At 49.4% G+C, this 16,604-nt stretch overlaps 1 protein-coding gene across 1 annotated transcript in view; it reads left to right on the forward strand.

Moving 5' to 3' along the window:
* SHROOM3 (shroom family member 3) overlaps positions 1-16,604 on the forward strand; it is a 103,211-nt gene that overhangs the window by 65,275 nt on the left and 21,332 nt on the right. Inside the window, exon 3 of the mRNA XM_027668209.1 lies at positions 13,259-13,387. Coding sequence (XP_027524010.1) covers positions 13,259-13,387 — 129 coding nt within the window. The remainder of the gene's footprint in view (positions 1-13,258; positions 13,388-16,604) is intronic.

Consider the following 16,604-nt stretch of genomic DNA (forward strand, 5'->3'; position numbering starts at 1 on the left):
CACCAACCGGCGCCCCGGGGCACGGTGAGTGCGGGGGTGCGGGGGCACCGGGCTGCGGGGGGTGCGCGGGGAGCGGGGTGCGCGGGACCCGGCGTGCGGGGGCTGCCCGCGGTGCGGGGCAGCCGCTCGCCCTCTGCCAGGGCCGGGCTAACAAAAGGCGGCGGCCCCGCAGCCCCGCCGGCACCGGCAGAGCTTCCCATACAAGGGCGCCCGCCCCTTCCCCTTCCAGCTGCTGTTTTCTTGCTTGGTGTTTTCGGAGCCTCTGGATGCCGGGAGGGAGCGGTCGGGGAGGGAAGGGGTGTAGGATCAGACCCTGCGTGTGAAACTCGTTACTCGGGAGGGATTCTCCAGGTGGGATTTAAATCCCGTTGTTGTGCTGTGATTGCACGAATACTTCTTGGACCGCGTCATCCGCTGCCCTGCTGGGTCCGGGCTGCAGCTGGGCGAGAGCTGCCGGGTTTGAGGGTCCCTTCACAGCACCTTCTCTAGAGGCAATTGCCGGGCATCAGAACAGCGGGAAGTTTCGTGGGTGCTCTCACCGTGTTGCATGCTTTAGTAAGCAGCGTTCCTGGAGGGAGTTCCGCTGGCAAGCACCTTGCAACTGGATAACTGGGACAGAAGCTGAGAAATTTTGTCACCTGGTTGGAATGACCCCCAGACTCCTTAAAATGGCTAAGAAAAGAATTGTGTTCAAATAGAACGTTATCAGCCAGCATCTGTCTTTGTAAATTTGAGAGGAATGTGACTCACAGACCTCATTTGCCTTCAACTTTCTCTTCTTCTTCTGCCCAGGAGGTGCAGAGGTCCATTTTCCTCATTCCCTGCTATAATGCCTTCTAAAGACTGACCTCTGCACATTCTTCTGCCTATACCCAGCCTTAAATTAGGGTGACATTATGTGACACCAGCAGCACCTGTTGAAGCACATGCATTTTTCATCCCAAACCTCAGCCCTGTTTTGCCTTCTTCAGCCCAGTCAGCAGTGGGATGAAGCTCAGATCCCAGTGTGTTTCCTCAGCCACAGAGGTCTGACTCAGGTCCCTCGTGGTGCTTGTCGAGATCTTCCTTGACTCCAGCACAAACAGTGTTAGGGAAAAATCAGTGCCCTAAAAGTCCTTTGACTAAGAGAGGTGAAGTCCAGGCCAGCCTACAACTGGGAGAGGGAGGGGTGCTCTGCAGGTCCATAATATGGGGATTTAGAAGATTGAGAGCTTGTTGAATGGTGCTTGGCACCTGTGGTTCTTAAATCGAAGAGGGAAGTTCAGTTCGACTGAAATAAGGATTACTGTAATTTTTTATGGGAAAGTTCAGGCTGTCATTTAATAATCCCAGAGGCTTTTCTTCCAGAGGTCAGCAGGCCAGAAGTTTAACTATAAAACATTGCTCAGAAGGGAACAACTGCATACAGGGTCAGCTCCAGCCTCCTTGGCATTGCTCCTTGGAGAGGGCCTGCTGCCACGGAGTGTGGGAGTCCTGCCTCTGGAGATGGGCAAGCTGTGGTTCTGCAGCAGCCAGGAGCCTCCACAAATGTCCCTGTGTTCAGTAGACCTGAACAGACCTCGGGGGTTTTTCTGAGAAGAAAAGCAAGGTGATGTAGAGCCCTTCTCGCTCTGGAGAGCGGCCTTGCTCTTGGCAGCAATGGGAGAAGCAGGATGTGTCGGTGAGCAGATGGACTCGAGAGGGGTGCTGAGGGAACAGCAGTGATGGGAAAAATGTCCTTCCTGCATTTGTTTAGTTAGGGTGGACCCTACTTTAATGGTCAGCCCTCTGGGTGAGCAATCATCCTTCCCTTGGTGTTTGCAGAGCAGCTGGCACAGTGGGGCCTGGTCCATCCCTGGGCTTCCTCTCCTCAGCGGCAGTGTAAGCAAATAAATAAGCAGGATATGACATCAAACAGGGTATAATGCCCCTGTGGGATTCCCACTTGGCTAACATTTGTTCAGACAGAGGGTTCTTATGGCTGGCACTGAGTGTTTGGTAACCACAGCTCGGTGTCTGGCCTTTGGACATCCAGGTGAAGCAGTGCCTCTGCTTCTGGAGCAGCATTATGGGTGTAAGCTGATGATTTAGGGGGCTGTTCCCGAGTTTAACTGGAATGAAAAGCTTGGCTAACTGTGATGTGCTGCATGCTTGCTTGTGTTCAGATGAGAGACACTTCTCTAATCCTTTACATTCTAGTTGCACTGAGGCCTGAATTAGTGGCAGTGTCCTTTGGGTTTAAAGAACCATGAGGAATTCCAATCATTGGTTGTTCGTGATGGAGAGGGACTGGGTGGGCTTTTGATGTAGCAGTAACTGCTGTATTGGCTCAGTTCTAGTGGTCGGGATCAGAAGGGTAAATCTGTGCCTTTGAAAGAGGAATCTGATGGAAATGAAACCAGCCCACTTCACCCTGATTAGATTTCATCGTGCTGTGCCTTCAAAATGCCTTCAGCATCCTGGCAACAAGAGCAGAGATTTGAGAAACATCCAAAAGTTAAAAGGACACGGTTCCGATGGATTATCAGTGCGTCTGTTATTTTAAAAAAAACCCTCATCTTTAGTATTCTTTCAGCAACTTAAAACGACGTTGAAGAAAAGTATTCAGGGAGACAATAAAAATAGCCAGGCCAAGTGCTCTCCAGCAGGGACCTGATCCCATCTCGTGTGCTATGGAGGGCACAGATTCCTTTGCAGTTACAAGCAGGCTCCGGGCTGGAGACACACTCCATTTCAGCCTAAATTAAGCAAATGTATGATGATAACTGGTGGCCAGGACAGTTACAGTGGGGATGGGGCCCCTGTGTGAGATGGCTGCATCCTCTTTGTGCTATGGCAGCTTAAATTTCCCTGGATACATGGGAGCAAATGTGTGCTGTAGTAAGGCATGGCTCTAAAAACTCTGATGGAAAGATCCAGCCTGGAGTGTATTTGTCTCAATAATGTGTTTTCCCACCTAGGCAGAGAGAAGGAAATGGTATATACCACCCCCCAGGGGCAGGAATGATGCACAGGGAGAAGGAGAAGCTGGGATATGTGAAGTGGCTCTTGCAGCCAGGGAGTTTGCCTTGTGAAATCATCCTTTGATTTGTTTGTTTTCCTGTGCAGACATTGTTTGCCCGGGAGCCCCTTACCCCGTGCTGGTTTGAGTGCTTAATTCCCTGCAGCCCAGACTTCAGGATGGGTCTGCTCTGTGTTGGGAAGAGAGTGGTTGAGCCAGCAAAGCCTCTCTGGACCAGAGAGAGGTGTGTGTTGAGAGGTGGATTGAGAGAAAAAGGTTTTATGGGACCCAGTGGCTTTGCTGTGAAGAATGCCAAACCTCCTGGCTGGAAACTGGGAGCTATCACTGTCCAGGCAAAAAGGGAGCTTAGTTTCTAAGTGGCTAATGAGTTTACTACCTTGTTTCTGTCAAGGGGTTTGCAGGGGTGATGCTGATTAATGTCATGTCCTTCCCTCTAGTCTATCTATCCCCTTCCTCTTCCATCTCACCACACTCAGTCTGACACCATTTGTTAGGCCACTTGTCCCTGATTTGTGTGGCATAAATATTGACACTGATGGCTGCTTAATAGGATTTGGGTTTGTTGTTCTCTCTGTGAAAGAGTTTGGCACTTGTGACTCAATTTGTGTTTGGGACTGGCTCCACCAAGGCTTCATTTTGGGAGGGGTGCTTGTAATGACGATGGTAACAGCTTGTCCTGTGTACAGGGAGAGGCTGAGACTGGGGGTATGTGTTACTCCCCTTTTTTCCTACTGACATGCAGAGATTTCCAGGCTGTGGGTCCCAGTCACTGCATGTCCATAGCAAAGATTCAGCTTCTTTTGAGAGGGTGCTGCTGCTCCAAGAGGAATTTTTGATGTCTCTTGTTATTGTGTAACTGCTGTGGAAGAGCTCAGGTCAGACTGTCACTTGGCACTGCAATAGGTGCTCATCTCCTCCCTGCTTTCTTCATGTGCTTGTTCCAAGGAAAAGCAGTTCATACTGTTTCAGAGTGTTTGGGGTGGAATTTTGAGATGTGTCTGAAGTGAGGAAAGTCCTACTAAACACTGATAGGTATTTAGGCTAAATGAGGTTTTCTGGGATTCCCAAGAGCTGTGAAACGTTTTTCATCTACAGAGTAACACCTTCGTGTTACTGGAAACTCAGGAGGATCTGAGAGTTTTTCCCTGGAAGTCAAAGCCGTATGCTAATCTGTAGTGAAATTTCTCTTAACTGTTCCTGGAGGTGTTTCACCTCATTGGTACTCGAGGGCAGCATCACTGGGGAAGCCCCTGACCTCATCCAGGTGAGCTTCCCACAGCCTCTGCAGGTGCTAATCCAGCCCCGCAGCGCTTGCACAGAACATCCCAAGTCGCAGCTTCGGATCTTGCTTTGAGCCCGAGGAATGATTTGAGTCTGGAGTCAGGATCCTTGGTCCAAAAAACAATAGGCAAGGTGATGGGAATGAGTTTTCCTGCTGGCACTGAGCTGTAGGAGCAGGTGTGAGGGGCCAAGGGTTCCTCTCTCATCTCCTGTGTGTTGTCATGGCTGCAGTCCTCATCTTTGCCCAAGCTCATCTCTGCCAGACTGGCAGATGCTAAAAATATTTCGAGTGACAAGCAGATACTTATTTATTTCTTTATTTATTAGCTTAGCAGCCAGCATTTCTGTACCTTGCCTGGGGCACTCTCATCAAGCTGGCCAAGTCCTCATCTCCCTACTCAATCTATGCTCATTTCTCATTTGAGCAAATCTCCTGCTGAAATCTCCAGGAAATAAATGGAATGCTGTGCTGAGTAAGGTATTCAGGAATGTGTCCAGGAAGAGGGTGATGAGTGGGATGGAGAAGCAGCTCATAAGGAGTAGCTCATATTCTGGGATTAGGCATTGCTACACCTGTAAAGGTGATTTAGTTCTGCACACTCCACCCCTCAAGTCACTGCAATTAAAATCTTGAATACCAGGAAGCAGTGCAAAATAATCAGGAGAGACAACTCAGCTGCAGACTAGATTTTTTGGAGCTGAGTGTCCACCGTGCCTGTGACAAATGTGAGTATGAGCCTTTCTTCTGCCCTCTCTGAAGAGATGCTCGGATTGTCACTCCTGAGACCACTTTCTCAAAAAGCAGCTGAGCCACTGTTCCAGCACTTTGGTAACATCCATATTTCCATGGGAGAGCTGCTAGGGTAGAATTTCAGGGTGTGTTCCATAAAGTGCACCAGATATGCAGGTGAGGAAAAGAGATCCAGCTGTGCTGGCGGAAGAGATTAATGCCCTCGCTTGCTCATCGGTGCCAGAAACCTCATCCATCTGCCCCTGGAACAGTTCCTGTAAGCACTCCCTTAATCTTTAGCTTTAAACCATTTAAATTGTTGGTCTGAACTGACCTAGTTAGGTTTGTGTGGAACACATTAGGAAGTGCTCACGCAAACCACTGCACCAGCAGATCCAGCCTGGTCCCAGCTCCAAGCTGCTGCTGGAAAACGTTCCCACTGAGGGCTGGGCTTGCCTTTCAGGTCTCAGGTCTGCACCCCAGGGACAGGTCCCAGGTGGGACACGTCTTGCCTGACATTCAGACCCCTCCCTAGGATGGCCCTTTTGTAGCTGGAAAACATCACTGTTCTGAAGGGTGAGTGTAAAAAGAGTAATTCTGGGGAAATATCTTCTGCTTATCCAATCTCTTGCTGTGAACGTAACTATTCCTTCAGCATGCTGGGTTTGTAGTCTTTTTCCATGGAATCATTTTAATTCCCAAATCCTGAAAACTACTCCTTATTTATGAGTATGACTTTTGCTTCCTCCCTGTGGCTGCTTTTCTTCGTAGGAGATGCAGTTATACTTTTTGTTTCACTTACGCTTGTCATTTAGAGCCACCTTGTGCTTTGGTGTGTGTTACATTAGAAAGGTTAAACATTGTCATTTTTACAGAATGACTTTTGATCCCCATGATTCAACATTGGGATACCCCAGAACCTGGCAAGACTAACGTTACTGATTGACCTTTGTGTGATGCTCTGATTCCCCAAGCTGATCCTACAGCATCTCCAAAGGTGTCTCTGAAAAACCTCAAGAGATGTTCAGTAAGGGTCAAGAGCAAGTTTAGAGATAGTCCTGTTCGTGGTGGGGTAGAAAAGAATGAAAATGCCATTTCTCTATATTTTTATTCCTGTTTTGACACAACAAGTAGGCAGATCTGTTTTCTGAGGGGGTTTTCTGAGTACAAGGTGCAGGAAAGCATTTTCCTTGCAAGTAGAGTCAGGGTGCAGTGCGGATCCCACCCCACTGTTTTGTGGTGGGACCATTAGACAGATCAAGACAGTTGTGACCTCCTGAGAAGGTGAGCTCTCCCCTGAGCAGGCAGAGTGCTGCTCAAGTTGGTACTAATTTAGAGTTCTTTGCTTCCATTGAACCACCTCCCAAATTAGTACTTTACAGAATTAAGCCACAATCCTAGAAAGATTTCGGGCAAAGCTGCACGGGGCACACTTTGCCCCTGTGGGAACACCAGGCTCTCTGGGTGGCACTGGGTCACAAACAGCTGTAATTGAGTATAACCATAAACTTCTATTACAGAAAGCCAGGAACTGAGTAGGGATAAAAGGTAATTCCTCAGCCCTCCAGGTTCTTCCTTCCAGCTGGGATCCAGGTCTTTTTGGCAGGCAGCCGTGCGCTCCGGCTGGCAGCACAAGGAAGGGCTGTGGGCTCAGGGCTGTGTGCCCAGCTGAATTCACACAGGGCTGCTAGGGCCAACTGCTCATGCAAAGCAGAAAAGGCCCCAATTCAGAAAGCGTGGGTTTAGGGTGCCTTTAAAAGGGTGGCAGTCTCTGGGGTCGAGGTCTGGGTGCAGTGGAATGCCTATTGTCAGAGCTAAAGACCAAAGGGAACGCTGCACATTGTGGACCCAAATGCAGCTGGCACGAACCAAAAATGTGCATGTGAGTGCCTTTCTAAGTACCCAGTAATCCTCCAGGGCAAAACGGGGATTAGGTCTCTCTCTCCCAGACAAAGAGGGAGTTCATTTTCTCAAAGATCCCTTGGCCAGTGAAGTGAGGAACCCAAATGAATGCCAGCGCTCCTTTCAGCTCCCTGCTTGCAAACAGGTACGGCGCTGGAGCAGCTGGTTCGTGTGGGGCTGTGCAAACACAGCGCGGCCGCATTGGGGGATTGAGGTCAGGTCAGCTAAAACCCATCCAGTCTCACAGAAAAGGGATGCCAGAAAAATGCTGGACAAGTAGGACCAGACAGCGTTGCACAGGGAAAACGCAGTTCCCTTTCTCCAGGCTTTTTCTGGGTGGACCTGAAGGTCAGCGCTCATTGAGGTTGTTTAAGTTGGAGTCGGATGAGTGAAGAGCCCTCCAAGAAGGAAAGCTGTGGGTCTGGATTAATTCCAGGTGACTTCTCAACCTCTGTTGCTTTGCCCTGAAATTCTGCGTGCTCGGAATCACCGCACATGAGCCGTTAGACTGAAAGGGATGGCTGAATCAATAGGAGATGGATCCATTTAAAATGGGCCATCCTGTGACTTCAAGCAACGGCCTGTGCAGTTAGGATAGCACGAGCCACCTCTGCTCTGTGCCTGGAAAACTTCTTCTTTTCCTTTTTGGTGATTGGCTTATGGCACACAGATCAGCTCTAGTAATCCTGTTTTAACAGGTATCAGCAAGCTTGTGCCTGTGATGTGTACAGAAAATGTGTATTAAGTAGTCTTGTTTCTTAGAAGCAGCAGACAGCACCTCTCTGAATGGTTTTGGGTTGTGTGGGGCTTTTCTCCCTGAGCTTTACTGACCCATCTGAATCCCAGACGTGGATATTGTTGTCTCTGCTTGAGACCTGGATCTTGCTGCAGAACTCTGGGAAGAATGCCTAATTTGGTCCCAAGGTTCATGTGCTAAATGAGCCTTATTGAGATTTCAAACCTCAGGATGAAAAAGAGTTTCCAGTGGTTATACACGTGGAGCCTGTTGGCATTTTGAGGTATCCATGAAACAGTCTTGAATTCCTTGTGTGCCTTAGTAGACTGTGGACTTGAACCTGGCTCTTTCCCATCTCCAGTAAGTGTGCTAAGTGGCAATCAAGAGATTTTACCTGGGACTGAGACTTTCTCTAGCAAAAGCTTTAGAGGTTATTAGTGCAGGAGGTTTCAGTTCAATTGATAAATATTTTTGTTATGAAGAAGTTGTTTCCTCTACGTGTTTCCAGCTGCTCCTGGCTCTTGGTGTGGCTCGGGGATCCCGTGAGCACAGACTAACAAACCTGTGCAGGCACTGCTGCCACCAGGAGAGCACCTGGGCCTCTGTGCTCTGACACATGGGGCACTTCCAGTGCAGCTCAAGGAGATTCTGTGAGCGTGACAGAGATGTGGATTAGGGGCTATTTCTGGAGCAGCCACAGGAGGTAACAAAATAAGAAATACGTAAGCAATCCAGTCTTTTCCCTTGAGGCGGAGCGGGAGGATCTGCCCGGCAGGATGGCCACAGGCGAGCACAAGGTCAGTGCCCAGGATGAGCGTGGTCTCCCCCCCCACCTCTGCATCCCTTCCCCAGGGGAGCCCTCTCCCTGATGGCATGGAGGAGGCAGGAGGGCTTGCTGTTTGCTAGGAGATGGGGGACTGCCGTGGCTGCGGTGCTTTCATTCCCAGGGAGATGCAATTCCAGCTCCTCAGCTGCGGAGAGCTTGCCTGTGGGATGAGGAGAGCCAGAGGTGAAGCTGCCCAGCTCTCCTCGTGTCACTGGGCTGGGTGGGGATCTGGGGCTGCCCTGTGACATTGTGTAACGTGGGGTGCTGTGAGGATAAGCCAGCAGCTTTAACTCCTCCGGATCCCTCCTGGCTGGCAGAGCTGGGTTTGGCTTTGTTGCTGCTTCGTGTTTTTGTGTCTGTGCTGTGCTGTTGGCTGTTTCTCTAGTGGAGGAGGGTTGCCTCTTAGCATCTGATTTAAGACAAAGGGACAAAAATACCAGGGAATGCAGCTGTAGAAGTTGGAAGAGGAGTTCCTTGCTTTAATCTCGTTTTCAGAAGAATCAGCCTGTGAGCAGCTATTTTTCTTTTAATTCTGACAGTGGTTATAAACACTCCTGATGATTTAAAAATGACAATTTGACCTCCATCCTCTCTTCTAGGAACAACACTGGACTTAGAAGTAAAGAGACATTAAAAATTACTAAACCTATTAACATTTGGGGATTTTATCCTCTGGGACTTAGGTCTTCTCTTACCGTGGCAGCAAACCAAACTCAGTAGTCGTGACTCCAAGAGGTGGGACCATTGAAAAATACCTGGTTTAAAAAATTTTTTAAAAACCCAACCAACCTTAATAATTTTTAAACATAGTTCCAAGTGCTGTTTATGGATAATCTCAGCCATATCTTAGATTCATACCTGGAACTACAACCAGCTAACCAAAAAAGCAGAGTTACAGGATGGTAGTGTAAGGCTGCTGTGCTGGGAAACAAATGCTATGAGCAGACAAAACTTCCCAAGTTGGGTTTTGTACAGCTCCCCCTGTGCAAAATCTCTCTCTCCTCTTTGGGAATTGTAGCCAGGCAGCTGAGCTCACATGGCAGCATTTCCTCAGTGAGAGTGCAGCACTGATTTATGCTGCTTCCATTACCCAGGGAGCTGTTGTTACGAAATGTGGAGTTTAATTAATTAAGAATATGATCTCTGCAGACTCAGAGGTAATTTTGGAGGGATCTGCTGGGCAGAGGCACACACCCACGCTTACTGCCCAGGCTGGATTTAGGAAACCAGTCTGTACTGGAATGTGAAAATTATAAATAAGGATAAGGAAGACTGAGGAAAGTGAGGAAGAAGAGCCAGGAGCCCAAAAGGTTAAGATAAGTGCTGTGAAACGTTCCAAGTATGCAGGTGATGGGAGGTCAGCATGCAGGTGATGGGAGGTCAGCGAGGGAGGCAGATAAAGCAGGCAGAGGAGGTCAGAGTCAGCTCTGGTCAGAGGCAAAGGATCTCCCAAAAACAGCGACTGAATTCCGCAGGGATTGTGGCAACTCGGGAAAGACACGAGACATCGATGGCAGCAACTGGTAAACCAGTCTTGTAGGGATTAATGTAAAATAAGGCCACACATGCTCTCTTGAAGAGCTCTGAAGAACGGGGTAAAAAATAGGGAAAGGTTTTGCAGATGGCTGCTGCAGCAAGGCTGTGCAAGGAGAGAGAGATGTGGGCTCAGGACGTGCTGCCTCTCTTCTGGAGGGGACACTGAAACTCCTGAGGGGCAGGCTGGCCTTAAAAAAAGGCTTAACTCTCTAGTACTGTGTTCTTTTGCATCAAGGAAAAAAATCCTACCAGGTCGTATTTTTAGATGAGGGAAGAGCTGAGCAGAGTGTACTCATGAACATGTGTGGTATTAAATACCAAAGGCACCGTGGAACCAGCAAGTATAAATAACAATTCATAATTAAACATGAACTTTGCAGAAAAGGAAAGATTTCAGAGGCAGCTGCCAGCCTCAGGTGGGAGGTAAAGGAGTTTTAAATAGACTGTGTGTGCTGGGTTTCCTGTCTCCCACTTGAGAACTTTAGAAACAGCACGATAACAAAAGGAACAACTGCAGGCCCCTCCTTGCCAGGGATACTTTTTAGCTATGGAATTGTGAGGCCCTTTGCAACATCCCGAAATAAAATGCAGCCCAGGCCTTAAAGAGCATCCCATTGGGCTGGGTGTTCTCCCAGAGAGCCGTCCTGGGGCAGCTCCAGCTCGTGGAGAAGGGTCACTAGAAGGAGAAGACGGTGAGTGGTGACTGCCAAGAGGAAAGGTAGGCCCTCAACCCCTTTGTACCAGGGTGGCTGTCTCCATGGTATGGTGGAAGAAGTGTCTTTATAGAGATGAACTATCTCTTTATAGAGATGAACACACTCCTGGTTGTTAGACTGAGCTGCCTTAGTTAGAAATGGCATGGAAAACCTTCTGGGAAAAGCAGCCAGGTAAGGCAGAAAGCTGCAAGGGGAGGACAGGTGTTGAGCTTAGGGTCCCCTCAGGTGTTCTCCCTGCTCCTCCAGCTCTGCTCTCACCAGGGACACCCCTGCATGGGGACCATCCCCTCTGGCTGTGCTCCATCCCTGAGGTGTGTTTGCTTCCCGGGTGGAAGGGTCCTCATGTCTTGTGTTCCTCACAGGCCCTGATTAATGTTGTTATTTATAGCCTGGCTGATTAGTTTTCAATGTCTTACTGAGCCTGCCGTGCCACACAGAGCTCTGTAATTATAGTTTTTTAAGAGGCTCGAGAAAAACTCCGTCGGGTTTCCCTGTTCCCCCCGCACAGCACCTCCAGAGCCCACGCAGGCACTAATTAACGGGTCTTTGTCTCTGGGAGGTAAACCCCAAAGTTATGTGTGCTGGCAAGCACGGCTTGCTCCCTGGGAGGGGGAACACCCAAGCTGATTACCTTCCTTCCCTCTGCCCACTGAGGGTCAGAGCTGTGTGCATCCTTATGGGAGCACTTGGAAGTGACTTAGAAAGCTCTGCTCGCAGCAGAGTTTAGAGTCTGCATTGTCTCTCGCTTCCTTAAAGTGTTTCAAAAGCTGTTTTTTCTTAAAAAAAAAAAAAAAAAAAGAGCCCAAGTGCTGAAAGATCACTAGGCTGTGGTGCCCGGGGAGCTATTGGCACTCACAGCTTTATATCAGTTTCTCAGGCTGCTGATTACTCTTTTTTTTTTTTGGCACGGGGCAGTTTCCCAGTCCTAAATATTGTTACTGGCTCCTTTGGAGACAGCTGGCCGGAGAGAAGGCATGAGCAGCTTTCCTCACTGCAGGAGTACAGCTGTGGTGTGGCCCGTGAGAGCCAAACTCTGCTCTTTAGGAAACAGGGAAGTTATGACAAGCACTCATCAGAAAAGTTAGGAAAGATCCAAGACCTCTCCTGTAACATGGCAAAGATCTCCTCTGGCAGTATCTGCTTTCAAACGGGTTGGAACAGCACTCTGAGAATTCTATCAAAGAAATCACCTTGGCTCTGGAAATTGGTGATTTCTCGTGGTAAACTCGGTGAGCAAAGAGAATTGGAGCAGTTGAGGGTTTTGGCATTGGTGCTTCCCAGGGCTGCAGTAGAGGAGGTTGTGCTCCCGGTGTACAGCGAGGCTGGAATGGGAGCAGGGAAGGGAATCTTTCTGGTTTGATGAGAGGCTTGACATCATCTCAGAGGAGAGGGGTGGCACAGACAAAGCAGGACGGGATTTGGCACAGGGAAAGAAAAGGCAGCCAAGGCAGGATTTGGGGTGAAATCTGGATGAAGATAAGCGGGGCGAGCAGAAAAGGCCGTTCCAGACCAGTCGCTTTCCCTAATCTAGGTGAAAGTGCTGCTGCGCTTCCCTGGGATATCTCACCCGCTGTGTGAGGCTTAACATTCCTGCCTGGCACGTGGGGGCTCGGGGAGGGAGCGTGGGGGAGGACCCAGCCGGACACAAAGACGGCCGGTCTCTCACCGGAATGGCATCCAAGCCATCTCAGCTATCCAAAGCCCCAGATGCCGGCATGTGGGCTCAGCGCACAACAAGAGGCAATTCCAGCTTAGCCCGGGCCAGGCCTGCCGCGGGCAGGGACAGGCGCAGGGGGCCTTTCAGACCCGCTTTTATTCGGCGCCGGGGGGTTCCTTGGGCGTGCCGAAATTTCCAGTCTCTCCCGCGTTTCGGTGCTAAAGTGGGAATACTGGAGCGTTGCGGGCTCTCCTGTGCCTGGGGGAAGGAAGGAGCTGAAGCGATGCTCGCACGGTGTTTGTGTGACATCTGCACGCGTGTGCTGGAGCGGGGTAAATATTGTGCTTCCTGACTTTGGGGGAATATCAGTAGGGGGAGGATAGGTTTCTCTTTCTCCCTCCCACTGCATGGACCTTTCTCTTAGCTTCTCTCTTGTGTGTTCAGAGCATTCCCTGAGCTCTCATGAGGTGTGGAAAAGGCATATCCCACGGTGGAACCCCTGAACTCCACCCCTGGGGATTTAGGGTCCCCAGATGCAGCTGTAGGATAATGAGTTTTGTGCCGTGGCTGCTGCAGCTGATCTCACTCCTGTGTGGGGAGAAGCAGCATTGTGGGATTGTGCAAGGGACTCTCTCAGGTGCTGAGCACTGCCCGGGTTAGAGAAAAACAAGGATACACGTGGCTTTACACAGGGGATACATGTGGCTTTCTGTGACATGTTCTTTGAGCTTTTTTAAAAACTAGGCTGATGCTTCTGCCTTGCCCCCTGGGTCTGTGTAATGCTGTCTTTCCTAAAATGCTGATGAAACATAGGATACAGGGGCTGAGGTTTTTGTGTGGTGGTGTTTACGTGGCCTTGGTTTCTTCTGACAGGGACACACATGCAGCAAAGGGATGCACCAACCTGTCTCCCAGCCCACTCGGTCCGGACTGTGTGAGCACTGACTTCCAGCCCAGCAAAGCCACGTGGTCTGGAGGAGTTAAGTTACGGCTGAAGAGCAGGTGAGAATGTTCTCTCTGTGTCCCTGTGTGCAGGGTGTGTTTTGTGGCCTCTCTTCCTTGGGAGCAGCTGGCAAACTCCACAGTGGAGCAATGGGAATCCCCAGTACCTGTGGTGGAAGAGGTCCAGGGCTGTTTCTTAAGCTCACAGCCACATTTTCCCAAGGTTTCCTTGCCCTCAGCACAGCACCAGGGAAATGAATTCACCCTTTGGACCATCAGCATAGCTGGATGTCCATCTGCATAGGGCTGGATGTAAAATAGTTTCTGCTTTGGCTGCTGGTGTGCCTGAGGGGCACTCACTGGTCCTGGAAGAGGTGTCCTTTCTCCTCAAAAGCTCTTGTCAGTACTGGTAAAGGTCAACAGAGATGCTGGACCAAAATATCTCCACGGAAGTGGTATAAGCCTGCTGTGATTCCCCATCTTGAGGTGCCTGGCTTTCCAAAATCACCTGGCTGCTTCTGAGCCTAGGAGCTTCAGTGGGAGCTTGGCATTCATGGTTGCTGGATGCCTGTCTGCAGTTTTAAACAGTTAAATGTCTTCAGAAATCAGTTTCCTGAATTGCTCTGGATTGGCTGGTGTTGTGGCAGAGCCTGATTCCCTTCCTTTGTCCGTGCAGTTTAGGACCAAATCCTACAGCATTTACTCAGGCAGAGCTTTTGCTGGCATCAGAAGGGCCTCTTACATCAGTCAGATGTAATCTGGATGACCTCATAGATTTTTTGTCTCAGTCTTCTGAGATTTGTACCGTGAAGTCAAAGCAGTGCCTTCTATTGGCAACATTGCATTTGGGCCAGACCTTGACTTTTGAAGCTGCGCCCACTTCCTGGAGCTGGAGGAAATGTGTCCTTGTGAGTGAGCAGCTGAGAAGGGAATGTGACATGTGGAGTCACATTCTGATCTTAGCAGCAAGGACACACCTCTGAAGCAAACTCCCTGATCTTAGTGGAGATGCTTCATCTTTTGGCCACTGCAGTTACAGATGCTGGTCCTGCCCAGCCTCAGCTACAGCAGATTTTAGAGGCTGAATTCTCTTCTCAGGGTAGTTTTATCAAGGAGAGATTTATCTCTGACTGTGGAGTGGGACTCTGCGGTTCCCCAGGTATGTGACCCACGGCGAATTTGGGAAAGGAGCTCCCAGACATCCACCACTTTCCTATAAGCAATGAATCATTCAGAATATGCCCTCTGTAAATCCTTCTTGCCCATCAGTTTAGTAGCAGATCTTCACAGAAGCTCCAAAGTTTAGCATTTCACTTGAATTAATTTGTCTTTGGGTGCAGAGCCAATGTTTTGCTTTACTTCTCCAGCAGTGTCGGAGGCTGTGTGTGCATGCACTCAGTTTAAGTCAGGCTGGAGCTTTGGTTACAAGCAGGAAGTTGCTTTAATGTATAAGAATTTCAGTGTGGGAGGGTATTTCAGACTCAGCAGCCTTTGCTTTGGCCACAGCACGGGTTGCAGTTCCCTGCCAGGTTCGCTTTCTGCAGACTCGCTCTTACCCCCCCAAACACATGTGTACACCCCCATACATCCACCTAGAGGACCTGCTGCTTCTCTCCCGTTTATCATCCCTACAGGAGCACTTGGATGTGTAGTTTAGGAGCCTTGCCTGTGATTTGTAGCCTGGTGCTCAGAGGAGAGCCCAGCTGCTGCCTGAAACACTTGCCCTGCGAGTCCCCTTGGTTACCTGCCGTGCCTCATTGTCCACATTCCCGTTGGATAATCGGGCTCTCAGGGCAGCGTTCCTGCTGCCAGCCACCCACTTCCTCCTAAGCACCGAAGGAGACAGGGAAAACACATTCCTTCCATTGTTTCCAAGTCTCTCCTGTTGCAAGTTGCTGTGTGTTGGATATCGGGGTGTGAAAGAATCCAAGCTATGCTTGGGTTTCTGTCTTTTTAACTAATTTACTGACTGGAGAAGAATGAGAAAAAATTATTTGAATTGAGCCCATTGGGCTGGTTCATCAGTCTGGCTAAATCAGTGCAGCTCTGCAGAGCCACGGGCAGGGGAAGCCGCTGCAGGCTCTGGCTGCTGGGATTTTCCACCCGTGCTCTGAGAGGTGATGTGAATCCCTGGAGAAGACAGGGAATAATAGGGTCTTTCTCAAAGACTGTAAGTCAAGTCAGCTGCTTCTTTTCCACATCTGTTCTTTCTTCCTCTTTTTCCAGCAAAGGAAACAGAGAAAAATCATAGCAAGAAGAGTAAAGTTGCAGAGAGTCTTCCAGCGCTTCCCAGCTCCTCACTGTAGCCTACACATGCTCTAAGTACCAGGCTGGAGACTCTCCTGGCTTCTGCATGTCTAAGCTGCAGTCCTGGGGGACTCTATCCTGGTGGCAAGCACTTTCTCAACGTAGAGATCGGAAATACTCCTTATTTTACAATTTAAATCCTACATGTCATGTTGCTTGGTAATACTGTCTTTAAAATAGAAAGCTGTCAGAAGATCCCGGTAGGACAAAGTCCTTGAATCCAGTAATCAGCCAGAGTGAAGTTTGTATACATCACCTCTGTTCCTGCTGAAGCCTGTGTCTGGTTAGTGTCAGGGAATGCCACTGGGACCCTTTCCTTGTGTAGGGAAAAGTCCCCAGTCTAAATATTGCCTGTCAGCCCTGTGCTGGGGCAAAGGGAAGGTGAAGAGGCTCCGAGCCCTGCACTCTGTTTCCTTTGCTGAAAAATGGATAAATGCCCCCTTCTTGGATAAGGCAGCCTGGGGGTTCCCAGAGAAACGTGATAACACAGAGGTGTGACATGCAGGACCAGTAATCATTAATTACAATGTTTGACTGTTCCTAAGTTCAAGGAAGGAGCACCCGTTGCTCACAGCTGCCATCACCTTGGAGCGATCCCAGCACTTCCATCTGCAGCCTGGGGTAGAAAGCACTTCTGTCAGGAAAAACCAGTAGAAAAAATCTGGCTGTAGATCCACATACGTGGTTCTCATCTCTGCTTCCACACAGGGATTTTCCTTCCAGGGGCATGGTAGGGAGTTTTTCTCAAAGAGTTGATGATGGTAATCGTAGGAAATCTGAGCAGAAACCTCTGATTCTCTGCTTCCTCATCCCAGAGAGACTTCAGGAAGCTCGGTACCTGTCTCTTGGTTCCCACATGGCACTCAGGGCCTGGGCTATTGCAACACAATTCTCCCTTTTTATAGATGAAGAGACACTCTTGCCCAAGATCCATCATGTGAAATATTTCATACACTTCAGTTCTCTCTAA

This window comes from Corapipo altera, unplaced genomic scaffold (assembly GCF_003945725.1).
Source record: "Corapipo altera isolate COAL_440 unplaced genomic scaffold, ASM394572v1 214, whole genome shotgun sequence".
Lineage (NCBI taxonomy): Eukaryota > Metazoa > Chordata > Aves > Passeriformes > Pipridae > Corapipo > Corapipo altera.